Here is a 14,280-nt window from a genome sequence, read left to right on the forward strand (position 1 = left end):
TCTGGGTCTCGCAGCCAGGGGGAGACATAACAAAACACCTCGCTGATCTACTACGATGGTAGAGGTCTGTTGCGACGCTTTTGCTGACCGTGGGAGAATGGGGAAAGGGTGGGGCAGAGATTAAAGAAGAGATTTGCCCGTCACACGGACAATGGAGCATACTGTACTGTGAGATGCGTCATTCGCGACATCGACCAACCCAGTCCAAGATGCGCTCGGGGGGGGGGGGGGGTTGGCAGGGGAGGTTGCATGCCCACTACTCAGCCACCCGAACCCCTACGTCTTTGCCCACCCCCCCCCCCCCCCCGGAGCGCCTGGAGAGGCGCCCACCAAGGCCCACGGGGGAAAGCATGCGAACTCCGTACTGTCAGCGGCGGGGATTCGAACCCCGATCGCTGGCGCCGGACAGGCGATGCGCCTCCTGCCCCCACTGGCGAGGAAGGGGAATGGAGGAGGTGGGGGGGGGGGATAGGTGAGGCGGGAGCGATAGAAGTGTGGGCGGAGTGAAGGGGAGCGGGGTGGAATGTTTAAAATCAAACAACTGGGCGTACATTCTTTGCAGTCGGAATCTTACTTCATAAAACGCTGATACGGAGTTTGCAGCTTTGAGTGAAGATTTCCCGCTCAGAACAATCGTTGGTCCTCTCAGTGTGTGTTTTTAAAAAAAAAGGGACTTTGATGGAGGGAATGCTGGAGGTGGAAAGGGTGGAGGGGAGGGGAGGGTGAAGGAAGAGGTAGCCCTGAGGTAGGCGGGGGGCTGGGAGGAGAGAGGGAGGAATTGAGGGTCAGGGTTTAACCTTGGACACCGAAAGGGGCGGGACAGTGCGCCTGTGTTTCCCCCACGGCCCCCTTTGCCCCACCCAGTCCATGTTCACCGCCTGTCTCCCGCAGATCAACGACTTTGTCCAAGCCAACTCCGAAATGATGCTCCAGGTGGACAACTCCAAACTGGCGGCGGAAGACTTCAAGACCAAGTTAGTACCGAGCCGTTATTTTTAAAGCTTCACCGTCAACCCCTGTGGGGCAAAGGCTTGTTCTTTGTCCGAGTGCAGGGGTGGGGAAACAGATAGGTGAGGGGTGGGTGGGGAGCCGAAACGATTTCAATGTGAGGTAGAATCGAAGAGCTGTACAGCAGAGAAACAGACCCTTCGGCCTGTCTAGTCGATGCCAGTCTATTATTCTGCCTGGTCACATTGGCCTGCACCCGGACTCGAAACCCCACAGCCCACTCCCATCCATGTACTCGTCATAAAATTTGCAGTCAAACCCACGACCGGCGCTGCCGCTTCTTCCACACTCTCTGAGTGAAGGAGACTACCCTTCCCTCCCACCCCGATATGTTACACCTTTTACCCCCCTTGCACCCATGACCTCCTGTTCTGCTCTCCCCTAACCTTCCCCATTGGATGATTGTTCATCTCGGCCGGGGGAGGTCTTTTCATCGATTCTCTGCTGTTTCTTGGTCCCTACCGTGAATGCCGGCAAGAAAATGAATCTCGTGACACCCACGTACATTGATAATTTTACTTTGTGCTCTCGTGTTCCCGTGTAAGAACGTAAGGTGTAGGAAAAGAATTAGGCATTTTGGCCCACGGAGTCCGCTCCGCCACATCATCGCGGCTGATCCGTTTTTCATCTTGGCCCCCCCCCCCCGATCTCCTGCCTTTTCCGTCGTACCACTAGCTGCTCTGACCAGTCACAAATCTACCGACCACTGCCTTAAGTATCCAGTCAGACTTGGCCAACTCAGCGGCCCGTGTCAATGAATTCCACAGATTCACCACTCTCTGGATAAAGAAATTCCTCCTCTTCTCCTGTCTAAAAGGATGATCCTCTATTCTAAGCCTGTGCCTTCAGGTCCTCAAATCCCCCAATATAAGAAATATTCTCTCCACATCCACTCTGTCTGTATCCTCTGGTCCTGGACTCCCCCACTATAGGAAACATCCTTTCCACATCCACTCTATCTGTGTCCTCTGGTCCTAGACTCCCCCACTATAGGAAACATCCTCTCCACATCCACTCTATCTGTGTCCTCTGGTCCTAGACTCCCCCCACTATAGGAAACATCCTCTCCACATCCACTCTATCTGTGTCCTCTGGTCCTAGACTCCCCCACTATAGGAAACATCCTCTCCACATCCACTCTATCTGTGTCCTCTGGTCCCAGACTCCCCCACTGTAGGAAACATCCTCTCCACATCCACTCTATCTGTGTACTCTGGTCCTAGACTCCCCCACTATAGGAAACATCCTCTCCACATCCACTCTATCTGTGTCCTCTGGTCCTAGACTCCCCCACTATAGGAAACATCCTCTCCACATCCACTCTATCTGTGTACTCTGGTCCTAGACTCCCCCCACTATAGGAAACATCCTCTCCACATCCACTCTATCTGTGTCCTCTGGTCCTAGACTCCCCCACTATAGGAAACATCCTCTCCACATCCACTCTATCTGTGTCCTCTGGTCCCAGACTCCCCCACTGTAGGAAACATCCTCTCCACATCCACTCTATCTGTGACATCTGGTCCTAGACTCCCCCACTATAGGAAACATCCTCTCCACATCCACTCTATCTGTGCCCTCTGGTCCTAGACTCCCCCACTATAGGAAACATCCTCTCCACATCCACTCTATCTGTGTCCTCTGGTCCTAGACTCCCCCACTATAGGAAACATCCTCTCCACATCCACTCTATCTGTGTCCTCTGGTCCTAGACTCCCCCACTATAGGAAACATCCTCTCCACATCCACTCTATCTGTGTACTCTGGTCCTAGACTCCCCCCACTATAGGAAACATCCTCTCCACATCCACTCTATCTGTGTCCTCTGGTCCTAGACTCCCCCACTATAGGAAACATCCTCTCCACATCCACTCTATCTGTGTCCTCTGGTCCCAGACTCCCCCACTGTAGGAAACATCCTCTCCACATCCACTCTATCTGTGTCCTCTGGTCCCAGACTCCCCCACTATAGGAAACATCCTCTCCACATCCACTCTATCTGTGTCCTCTGGTCCTAGACTCCCCCCACTATAGGAAACATCCTCTCCACATCCACTCTATCTGTGTCCTCTGGTCCTAGACTCCCCCACTATAGGAAACATCCTCTCCACATCCACTCTATCTGTGCCCTCTGGTCCTAGACTCCCCCACTATAGGAAACATCCTCTCCACATCCACTCTATCTGTGTCCTCTGGTCCTAGACTCCCCCACTATAGGAAACATCCTCTCCACATTCTTTCACCGTTCGTTGTGTCTCAATGAGGTCAGCCCTCATTCTTCTGAATTCCAGTGAGTACAGGCCCAGATATATTTTACAATTTGGGGCAGGAAATGCCTTACCACTTCAGCCCTGGCCACCGATGACCAGAATCTCCTGCTCTCTCCCCATCTCGATAGGTTTGAAACTGAGTTGGCCATCAGGATGTCCGTTGAGAACGATATCAACGGTCTGCGCACGATGTTGGACAACCTGACCCTCGACAAGAGTCAGCTGGAGACAGAGATCGAGAACCTGAATGAGGAGATCATTTACCTCAGGAAAATCCATGAAGAAGTAAGCTCCGGGCGTCACTGCCCGAACATTGTGAGTTGTCTCTGTTCCGTGTCACTGCTGGGAGTCGGAGGCTGACATCGCTGATTTTTTTTCCTTCCTGCAGGAACTCAGGAGCCTGAGGTCTCAGATGTCTGGGAACGTCTCTGTCGATGTCAAAGCTGATGATTCGGTGGACTTGCTCAAGATTCTGGCAGACATTCGGAAGAAATATGAAGCCATGGTCAGCCAGCACAAGGCAGAGACCGACGAATGGTACAAACAGCAGGTAATGGAGTACTTATTCCGAGATTCCGTGCAGAACAAGCCCTACCAGCCCCTTCGATCCTGACGGCCGAGCGACCCACCTGTTCCCGAGTCCAGGTGACCACAGGGGTTAGAATCTGGCCATTCGGCCCGTGGCGTGTCTGCTCCGCCAATTCATCGTGGCCGATCCAATTTCCCTCTCCGCCCTTCCTCGACCCTAATCTAATCAGGGGACAAATTAGAATCAGCAGCTGACCCTGCGTACCGGCCGGCCTGTCTTCGGGATACGGGAGGGAACCGGAGAAGTCAGAGATCTTGGGCAGGAGGAGCAGACGACTTGGAGGCGCCTTTGGAATTGAACTCCCCTGTCTGACGTCCCGCGCCCCCCACCCACCCCACATGATGTAATTGCGCCTTCTCCACCGTCACGGTGTCATTCCATCCCGATCTCTGCACCGTCACTCAAAGGCTCAACACCTCAACACTGGTCACCCTCAGAATCCCAGGTTCATGCCCCACCAGGAAAGGAGGAGGACATTCACACCTTCCTGCTGGTTCTATCCCTTCACAGCTGATCCTTGCTCAGTCCCCCCCCCCCCCCGCAGATTCAAAGTTAACATTTGACACACGATCAAAGCAGAAGGGCAGAAGGGACACCTGTACTTGGTTTATTCCTCCCCCTCTGGAGCCACTGGGCCGATCAGCTTCTTTCTGTGCTGTTGAGGCAAAGACTCACTCACGATTCTCCACAAGGTCCTGGCTCCAAACTTTAGACTCTGTCCCACCACCTCAACTCAAGAAACCTTTCCTCTGGTCCCCAAACAATCTAGAACCTTCCCCACCGGGGAGCAGGCGACTCTTCTGAGTACTTTGTTCGCAATTTTCAGTTTCACAAAGACAAAACACACTGAAGATGATACAAAGGCAGTTCTTGCTTTGCCAACAGAACGTCGAGCGTTACAGCGGACATACAGCCCATCAAGTTGTGCCAGACATTTCAGCTACTCCAATATCAATCTAACCCTTCCCTCCAATGGTCTAATTGACTACCCACTGGGTAAAGAATTTCCCCCTCCTCCCTGTTCTAAAGGGACACCTTTCTGAACTCAAATGCTGACTTTCTGCCCTATCTAATGTCGATATCAAGGGGGGAGGTACCCTCGCTGCAGGGAGATTACACTGATTGAGCCTACTGTCCAAGAACGAGCAAAGGTTTAGCCGGCAATGCCCGCCACACTACACATCCTCGCGACAATCACACTCTCTCGCCTTCCGAGATCCAATGGGTTTCACACAGACCTTCCTTGTTAAGCTTTGTCACTCTTCTCGCTGTTGTCATCAGGAAGGAGGTACAAGAGCCTCCAATCCCACAACACCAGGTTCAGGAACAGTTATCACCCCTCAACCATCAGGAAGGAGGTACAAGAGCCTCAGGACCCACACCACCAGTTTCAGGAACAGTTATTATCCCCTCAACCATCAGGAATGAGGTACAAGAGCCTCAGGTCCCACACCACCAGGGTCAGGAACAGTTATCACCCCTCAACCATCAGGAAGGAGGTACAGGAGCCTCAGGACCCACACCACCAGGTTCAGGGACAGTTATTACCCCTCAATCATCAGGAAGGAGGTACAGGAGCCTCAGGTCCCACACCACCAGGTTCAGAAACAGTTATTACCCCTCAACCATCAGGAAGGAGGTACAGGAGCCTCAGGACCCACACCACCGGGTTCAGGGGCACCATCAAGCCCTTGAACCAGAGGGGATGACTTCACTTACCCCGTCATTGAAATGTTGCCACAACCTATGGGCTCACAGGGTGCCCGTCACCCCTACTACAGAATCAGCCGCCGACAGCTGACTCCGTTCATCAGACTCCTCCGTCCTTTCAGGGTTTTCTGGGGAGCTTCTGCAGGTCCGAGACGTTGGGGGGTGGGGGGTGTTTTCTAGCCCTCTGCCCAACCCTCCTCGTTTCCAGCCGGGTTTGTGACCGTCTATGGTGTTACGGTATGATACGTCTGGTTTGACAATAAATTCAATTTTGAACTGTTTCAGTTTGCGGCCGTGCAACAAGAGGTGGCAGTCAGCACGTGTGCCATCGACGGTGAGAAATCCAGGCTCACTGAGCTGAGACGCAGCTGTCAGGGGCTGGAAACCGAGCTGAGCACACTGCAGAGTATTGTGAGTGACCCGTCGGGCTGGGCTGACCGGGGGGGGGGCAGGAGAAGGGTCCACCCGACTACTAACTGATTGATTATTAGGGTAACGTGTACTCCCTGAGACGGGCTCTGTCTTCCCATGGACCCTGGTGAACAAACCCCTTCCCCCCACCCGCCACCAGTGGGTAGGCAGATGCCGGTGATGTGTTGGGCAGTTGTGACGATTGCTGTGGGGCCACGGAGCATTTCCTGGACCAGGCCGCTTTGAGTCTGGTGGTTCTGGCGAAGCCTCCTCCCCGATGGGAGTCGGACAGACAGTTCGTGAACACGGTGGATGAGATCCTTCACGGTGTTACCGTCCCCTTTTTCCAGCACCATTCTGTATATGGATGGCGGGTAAGCAGGGGGCCGGTGCAGTGTCGGGTAATTTTGTCGACCCATTGCAGACCACATTTTGGAGTCTCCCCGAGCGCTTCCCGGCCATTCCCGTACCGGCGGTGAGGCAGCTTTTTAGGCTGCGTTCCGACGCGCGTCTGTCGAGGGACGGCAGCTGGGGAGAGCGCGGCCCGGTCACTGGAAACCCCATCCACCCTCACCGCTCGCTCCTTGCCCGCAGATCGCCTCTCTGGAGAGAAACCTGGACGAGGTTGATATGCGCTTCGGCGGAGAGAGGGACAAGCTGCAGATGACCATCAACGGGCTGGAAGCGGAGCTCGGGGCGATCCGCGCCAAACTCGTGTCGATGAGCGCGGAGTACGAGCAGCTCCTGAACATAAAGAGCAGACTGGAGGCGGAAATTGAGACCTATCGCCGGCTGCTGGGCGGCTTCGGGTAAGCAACTGGCCAGACGACACTCGAACCTGAAACAACCCAGTCTTAGAACGTAGATCAGTACAGGCCCTTCGGCCCACAATGACCTGCCGTGATTCGAACCCTCTGTAAGATGAATCCAAACCTTCCCTCATACTTAGCCTCCGTTTTCCTAACATCTCTGTGGCTATCTTCAAGTCAAGTCACGTCACTTTTCATTGTCTTTTGACCATAACTGCTGGTACTGTACACAGTAAAAACGAGACAACGATTTTCAGGACCATGAAACAATGCAAAAACCAGACTGAATTACGTAAAACACAACACAGGAAAGAACTAAACTGGACTATAGAACTAACCAGGACTGCATAAAGTGCACAAAACAGTGCAGGCATTACAATAAATACTAAACAAGACACCAGGCTCAGTAGAGGGCAGTAAGATGGTGTCAGTCCAGGCTCTGGGTATTGGGGTGTCTTTGAGATTCTTCAGTGCCCTAAATGTATATGCCTCTCCCTCCACCGCTGTAGGGCGCTCCAAATGCCTACCACTCTGTCAAAAAGGAACCCTACCTCTGACAACCCTCCCATACTTTCCTCCCCTTAAAAGTGTGACCCCCTCATGTTACCACTTCTGCCCTGAGTAGAGTCTGCGTTGTTGACAGAGAACTGAAATAATACAATCGAATAGACGAAAAGCTGTACGTTTCAAAGACTGATTTTAAAATGTACGATATGCAAAAGAGGGCGATCCGTGCAAATGTTTAGAAAAGGTAAATTAATACCGAGAACGTGATTTGCTGAGACCTTGAAAGTGAGTCCTGTAGGTTATGGAAGATTTGTAGTTCAAAGTTGGGGCGAGTGAATTATTCACACCGCTTCAGGAGACTGATGGATGAGGGGTAATAACTGTTCCTGTACCTGGTGGTGAGATTGCTGAGGCTTCTGTACCTCCTTCCTGACGGTTGAGGGGTAATAACTGTTCCTGAACGCGGTGGTGTGGGTCCTGAGGCTCCTGTACCTCCTTCCTGATGGTTGAGGTAATAACTGTTCCTGAACCAGGTGGTGTGGGTCCTGAGGCTCCTGTACCTCCTTCCTGATGGTTGAGGGGTAATAACTGTTCCTGAACCTGATGATGTGGGTTCTGAGGTTCCTGTATCTCCTTCCTGATGGTTGAGGGGTAATAACTGTCCCTGAACCAGGTGGTGTGGGTCCTGAGGCTCCTGTACCTCCTTCCTGATGGTTGAGGGGTAATAACCGTTCCTGAACCTGGTGGTGGGGGTCTTGAGGTTCCTGTACCTCCTTCCTGATGGTTGAGGGGTAACAACTGTTCCTGAACCTGGTGGTGTGGGACCTGACTGTCCTGTACCTCCTTCCTGATGGTTGAGAGGTAAAAACTATTGCTGAACCTGTGGTGTGGGACCTGACTGTCCTGTATCCCCTGCCTGATGGCAGCAATGGGAAGCGGGCAAGGTGCAGGTGTTGGGGGGTCCCTGATGATGGATGCTGCTGTCTTCCTTGGAGATATGCTCAATGGTGGGGTGGGCTTTGCCTGGGATGCGATCTGAGTTGTGTGCTAAGGTTCTGTGGCAGGCCATGTTTCCCTGGAAGTTCCTACCTCCTCCCAGTCCCAGCCCTTCCCGCAATGCAAGGTCACACTCTGCCCCCTTTGATTTTCAGGAGCAAGTCTTCTGGCCAGACGTCAAGCTCATCAACTGTTACGAAGACGGTGGTCACGGAGGAAAAAAGTGAGTAGGCCGTTTTATCACGGCTGCGCGATGCAGTCGGGCTGAGAAAGTTTGGTAAAGCGCTCAAAATGCTGGCGGAGCTCGGCAGTTCAGGCTGTGCCCGTGGTGAGGAATAAACAGTCGATGTTTCAGGCTCCCCTCCGTCATCGGATGTCCGAATGGACATTGAACCCTTGTACGCTACCTCACCATTTTTCACCCCGCTTACAATAAATTAATTTTATAGTGGGGGCGTCCAGGACCAGAGGGAACAGATAGAGTGGATGTGGAGAGAATGTTTCCTATAGTGGGGGAGTCTAGGACCAGAGGACACAGATAGAGTGGATGTGGAGAGGATGTTCCCTATAGTGGGGGAGTCTATGACCAGAGGGCACAGATAGAGTGGATGTGGAGAGGATATTCCCTATAGTGGGGGAGTCTATGACCAGAGAGCACAGATAGAGTGGATGTGGAGAGGATGTTCCCTATAGTGGGGGAGTCTGGGACCAGAGCACACAGATAGAGTGGATGTGGAGAGGATGTTCCCTATAGTGGGGGAGTCTTGGACCAGAGGGCACAGATAGAGTGGATGTGGAGAGGATGTTCCCTATAGTGGGGGAGTCTAGGACCAGAGGGCACAGATAGAGTGGATGTGGAGAGGATGTTTCCTATAGTGGGGGAGTCTAGGACCAGACGGCACAGATAGAGTGGATGTGGAGAGGATGTTTCCTACAGTGGGGGAGTCTAGGATTGGGGGGGGGATCAGCCTCATAATACAACAACGTCTCTTTGGAACAGTGAAGAGGAGGAATTTCTTTTGCCAGATGGCGGAAGGTATTATAAATTTTAGGCCCATCATCTCTGCTTTAAATGCACCCAACGACTTGGTCACCACAGCCGTCTCCGGCAATGAATTCCACAGATTCACCACCCAGAGTTAGGTGAAAGCGGAGGCTGACAGGTATTTGATTAGTCAGGGCGTCAAAGGTGATGGGGCGAAGGCAGGAGAAATGGGGTTGAGAGGGCTGGGAAATGAATCATGAAGGGATGATGGTTTTGACTCGATGGGCTGAATGGCCTATTCTGCTCCTACGTCTTATGGCTGATTGATGAGTGTATCGGGCGATCATCGTACTAAACCTCTGACTCCGTTTTTTGTCTTCAAAGCTCCCGTCGTTTCAACCGAGACCAAGACGTACACGGTGGTGGAGAAGGTGATGAGTTGAAAGGGTGACTTCTGACTTGGAGCATTGTACAAGTTAATCAAGAGACGGCCTTGGAAACCAGCCGGGGGAAGACCTTCGCGTACGACTTAACACAGATATCCAGTGATTATTCTGCTCTCTGTATCTCTGAGAGGCGAATAAAGGCTTTGAGAACCTGCCAACATGAGGAGTCTGTCCTGTCCTGCAACACTGTTTTCAAAGGACCACTGACCCCGTCTCTCGGCTGAAACCTCGTGAGGTTACACAGTCATTGAACACAGAAACAGTCCCTTCAGCCCATCTAGTCCCTGCTGGACTATAGATCTGCCTGGACCGTTTCTCGCCACGCTTCCCATCGGTGAAAGTGTTGAAATTGAAGCTGCGCCCACCATTTGCACCGGTATCTCACTCCTCACCCTCACCACCCTCTGAGTGAAGGAGATCCCCCTGATGTTCCTTTCAACATTTCACCTTTCACCCTTCACCCAAGACCTCCAGTCCTTGTCCAACCCAACCCCCCGTGGAAAAGGCCTACTTGCGTTTAACCCTATCCACCCCCTCATAATCCAGTCTCCCCTTATCCTCCTGCACCCCAGGGCATTAAGTCCAAAACTCGTCAAACTTTCCTTGCAACTCCGGTCCTCGAGTCCCAGCAACATCCTTGTAAATTTGCTCTGCACTCTCTCAATCTTACTGACACCCTTCCCGTAGGCAGGTGACCAGATCTGCACACAGTGCCCTCAATTCAGCCTCGCCAACGGCTCTGTCCCGCAACTTCAACATAACATCCCAACTTCTTGACTGATGAAGCCACTGAGTCAAATGATTCAAGATTAAAGATCGTTTAATGTCACTTCCAGCACACTAGTGCGAAGGAGAATGAAATAATTACTACTCTGGATCTGATGCAGGGTAAACAAACCACAATAACATAAATGAGACAGAATTTTTTTTAAAAAATCTAAATATAAACACGAGATTCTGCAGACACTGGAAATCCAGACAACACACAGTCGGCCAGGCAGCATCTGTGGAAATGAATAAGCAGTCAACGTTTTGGGCCGAGACCTTTCCTCAGGAGTGGAAACAATAAATACAATATATACGATTTATAGAATACATAGAAATACATAAGATTGGCAGATACTCACAGATTGATCGTATGTCCATAAAGTGGGGCTGGACACAGGAGTGTCTGTACACAAGGTGATTCTGACAGGAAATGATGAAGTAGTGGTGGTTGGGTATGTGGGGAGGGTGGGTCAGTGGGTGGTTGGGGGTGTGGAGGGGTGGGTCAGTGGATGGTTGGGTATGTGGGGAGGGTGGGTCAGTGGGTGGTTGGGGGTGTGGAGGGGTGGGTCAGTGGGTGGTTGGAGGTGTGGAGGGGTGGCTCAGTGGGTGATTGGGGGTGTGGAGGGTTGGGTCAGTGGGTGATTGGGGGTGTGGAGGGGTGGCTCAGTGGGTGATTGGGGGTGTGGAAGGGTGGCTCAGTGGGTGGTTTGGCGTGTGGAGGGGTGGCTTAGAGGGTGATTGGGGGTGTGGAGGGGGGTCTGTGGGTGGTTTGGGGTGTGGAGGGGTGAGTCAGTGGGTGATTGGGGGTGTGTGGAGGGCTGGGTCAGTGCATGATTGGGGGTGTGGAGGCCGGGTCATTGGGTGTATTTAAGGTAGAGGAATCAGCGATGAATAAAGCTAATCCAATCTTCTCGTTTCACGATCTCTGAAAGGGAGCAGAGATAGCCCAGGAAATTATAGACCAGTGAGTCTTAATTCAGTGGTTGGCAAGTTGATGGAGAAGATCCTGAGAGGCAGGATTTATGAACATTTGGAGAGGTAAAATACGATTAGGAGTTGCCAGCATGGCTTTGTCAAGGGCAGGTCATGGCTTACGAGTGTGATTGAATTTTTGAGGATGTGACTAAACACATTGATAAAGGAAGAGCAATAGATGTAGTGTATATGGATTTCAGCAAGGCATTTCATAAAGTACCCCATGCAAGGCTTATTGAGAATGTAAGGAGATATGGGATCCAAGGGGACATTGCTTTGTGGATTCAGAGGTGGCTTGCCCACAGAAGGCAAAGACTTGTTGTAGATGAGGCAAATTCTACAGCAATGGAGTGCCTCAGGGATCTGTTCTGGGACCCATACCCTTTGTGATTTTTATAAATGACCTGGATGAGGAAGTGGAGAGATGGGTTAGTAAATTTGCTGATGACACAAAGGTTGGCGGTGTTGTGGATAGTGTGGAGGGCTGTCAGAGGTTACAACAGGACACTGGTAAGATGCAAAACTGGGCTGAGAAGTCGCAGATGGGAGTTCAACCCAGATAAGTGTGAAGTTATTCATTTTAGTAGGTCAAATATGATGACAGAATATAGTATTAATGGTAAGACTCTTGATCAAAATAGACTCTATCTATTTTGAGGGATAGAAAGGGTGCAGAGGAGATTTACAAGGATGTTGCCTGGATTGGGGAGCATGCCTTATGAGGATAAGTTGAGTGAATGCAGCATTTTTTCCTTGGAGCGACGGAGGATGAGAGATAACTTGGTAGAGGAGAATAAGATGACGAGAGGAATTGACCGTGTGGATAGTCACGGTGAGTGGATATCAGACTACTGGAAAATGATGCTGGAGAGATAGTAATTGGGGGCAAGGAAATGGCAGATGAACTGAATAAGTATTTTGCATCAGTCTTCACTATGGAAAGCACTAGCAATATGGTGGAAATTTCAGGAGTCAGAGGACATGAAGTGTCTGAAGTTACCATTACTAGGGAGAAGATTCTCGGAAAACTTTAAGGTTTTAAGGTAAATAAGTCACTTGGACCAGATGGTGTACACCCAAGGGTTCAGAAAGAGGTTGTTGAAAAGATTGTGGATGCATTAGTGATGATCCTTCAAGAGTCACTAGATTCTGGAATGGTTCTGGAAGACTGGAAAATCGCAACTGTCACTTCACTCTTTAGGAAGGGAGAGAGGCCGAAGAAAGGAAATTAGAGGAAAGTTAGTCTGACCTCAGTGGCTGGGAAGATGTTGGAGTCGATTATTAAGGATGAGATCTCAGGGTACTTGGGGGCACATGATAAAATAAGTCATAATCAGCATGGTTTCCTCGAGGGATAATCATGCCTGACAAATCTGTTGGAAGATCTATGCAGAAATAACAAGCAGGATCGACGAAGGAGAATTGGTTGGTGTGTACTTGGATTTTCAGACAAGGTGCCAAACGTGAGACGTCTTAACAAACGACAAACCCAGAGAAGATTTTAACATGGATAAAGCATGCGGGAGGCAAAGAGTGGGAATGAAGGAAGTCTTTTCTGGTTGAGCTGTGGTGCTCCATAGGGATCTGTGTTGGGACCAATTCCTTTTACATCATATGTCAATGATTTGGATGGTGGAATTGATGGCATTATTTCAAAGCTTGCAGACGCTGTGAAGATAGGTGAAGGGGCAGGTAATTTTGAGGACATAGGGCTACAGAAGGACAAACAGATTAGGGGAATGGGCAAATAAGTGGCAGATGGAATATAATGTCGGGAAGTGTGTGGTCATGCACTTTGGTAGAAGAAATGAAAGGGTAGACTATTTTCTAAATGGAGAGAGAATACAAAAAAATTGCCGTGTAAAGAGACTTGAGAGTTTTTGTTCAGGATTCTCTGAAACCTACAGCACAATACAGGCCCTTTGGCCCACAATTCTGTACCAAACATGTCCCTACCTTAGAACTACCTAGGCTTTACCCATAGCCCTTTATTTTTCTAAGCTCCATGTAGCCATCCAGGAGTCTCTTAAAATACACTGTTGTTTCTGCCTCCACCACCATCGCCGGCAGCCCATTCCATGCACTCATCTCTCCGCGGAAAAACTTACCCCTGACATCTCCTCTGTACCTACTTCCAAGCATCTTAAAACTGTGCCCTCTCATGCTAGCCATTTCAGCCCTGGGGAAAAGTTTCTGGCTATCCACACGATCAATGTCTCTCATCATCTTGTACACCTCTATCAGGTCCCCTCTCATCCTCCGTCGCTCCGAGGTGAAAAGGCCGAGTTCACTCAACCTATTCTCATAAGGAAACATCCTTGTAAATCTCCTCTACACCCTTTCTATGATTTCCACGTCCTTCCTGTAGAACAGAAATGAGCACAGTACTCCAGGTGGGGTCGGACCAGGGTCCTATACAGCTGCAAAATTACCTCCCGGCTCTTAAACTCAATCCCACGATTGATGAAGGCCAATACACCATATAACCTACGGAGCAGCTTTGACTGTCCTATGGACTCGGACCCCAAGATCTCTCTGATCTTCCACACTATCAAGAGTCTTACCATTAATGCTATGTTCTGCCATCATATTTGACCGACCAAAATGAATCACCTCACACTTATCTGGGTTGAACTCCATCTGTCACCTCTCAGCCCAGTTTTGCATCTTTTCAATGTCCCGCTGTAACCTCTGACAGCCCTCCACACTATCCACAACACCCCCAACCTTTGTGTCATCAGTAAACTTACTAACCCATCCCGTCACTTCCTCATCCGGGTCATTTATAAAAAAAATCATGAAGAGT

At 50.7% G+C, this 14,280-nt stretch overlaps 1 protein-coding gene across 1 annotated transcript in view; it reads left to right on the plus strand.

Moving 5' to 3' along the window:
- LOC132389534 (keratin, type I cytoskeletal 19-like) overlaps positions 1–9,883 on the plus strand; it is a 104,224-nt gene extending 94,341 nt beyond the window's left edge. Inside the window, exons 2-8 of the mRNA XM_059962007.1 lie at positions 892–974; positions 3,407–3,563; positions 3,667–3,828; positions 5,863–5,988; positions 6,583–6,797; positions 8,456–8,523; positions 9,670–9,883. Coding sequence (XP_059817990.1) covers positions 892–974; positions 3,407–3,563; positions 3,667–3,828; positions 5,863–5,988; positions 6,583–6,797; positions 8,456–8,523; positions 9,670–9,728 — 870 coding nt within the window. The 3' untranslated portion in view covers positions 9,729–9,883. The remainder of the gene's footprint in view (positions 1–891; positions 975–3,406; positions 3,564–3,666; positions 3,829–5,862; positions 5,989–6,582; positions 6,798–8,455; positions 8,524–9,669) is intronic.
- Positions 9,884–14,280: the final 4,397 nt, after the last annotated feature.

Source organism: Hypanus sabinus, unplaced genomic scaffold, assembly GCF_030144855.1.
Source record: "Hypanus sabinus isolate sHypSab1 unplaced genomic scaffold, sHypSab1.hap1 scaffold_592, whole genome shotgun sequence".
Lineage (NCBI taxonomy): Eukaryota > Metazoa > Chordata > Chondrichthyes > Myliobatiformes > Dasyatidae > Hypanus > Hypanus sabinus.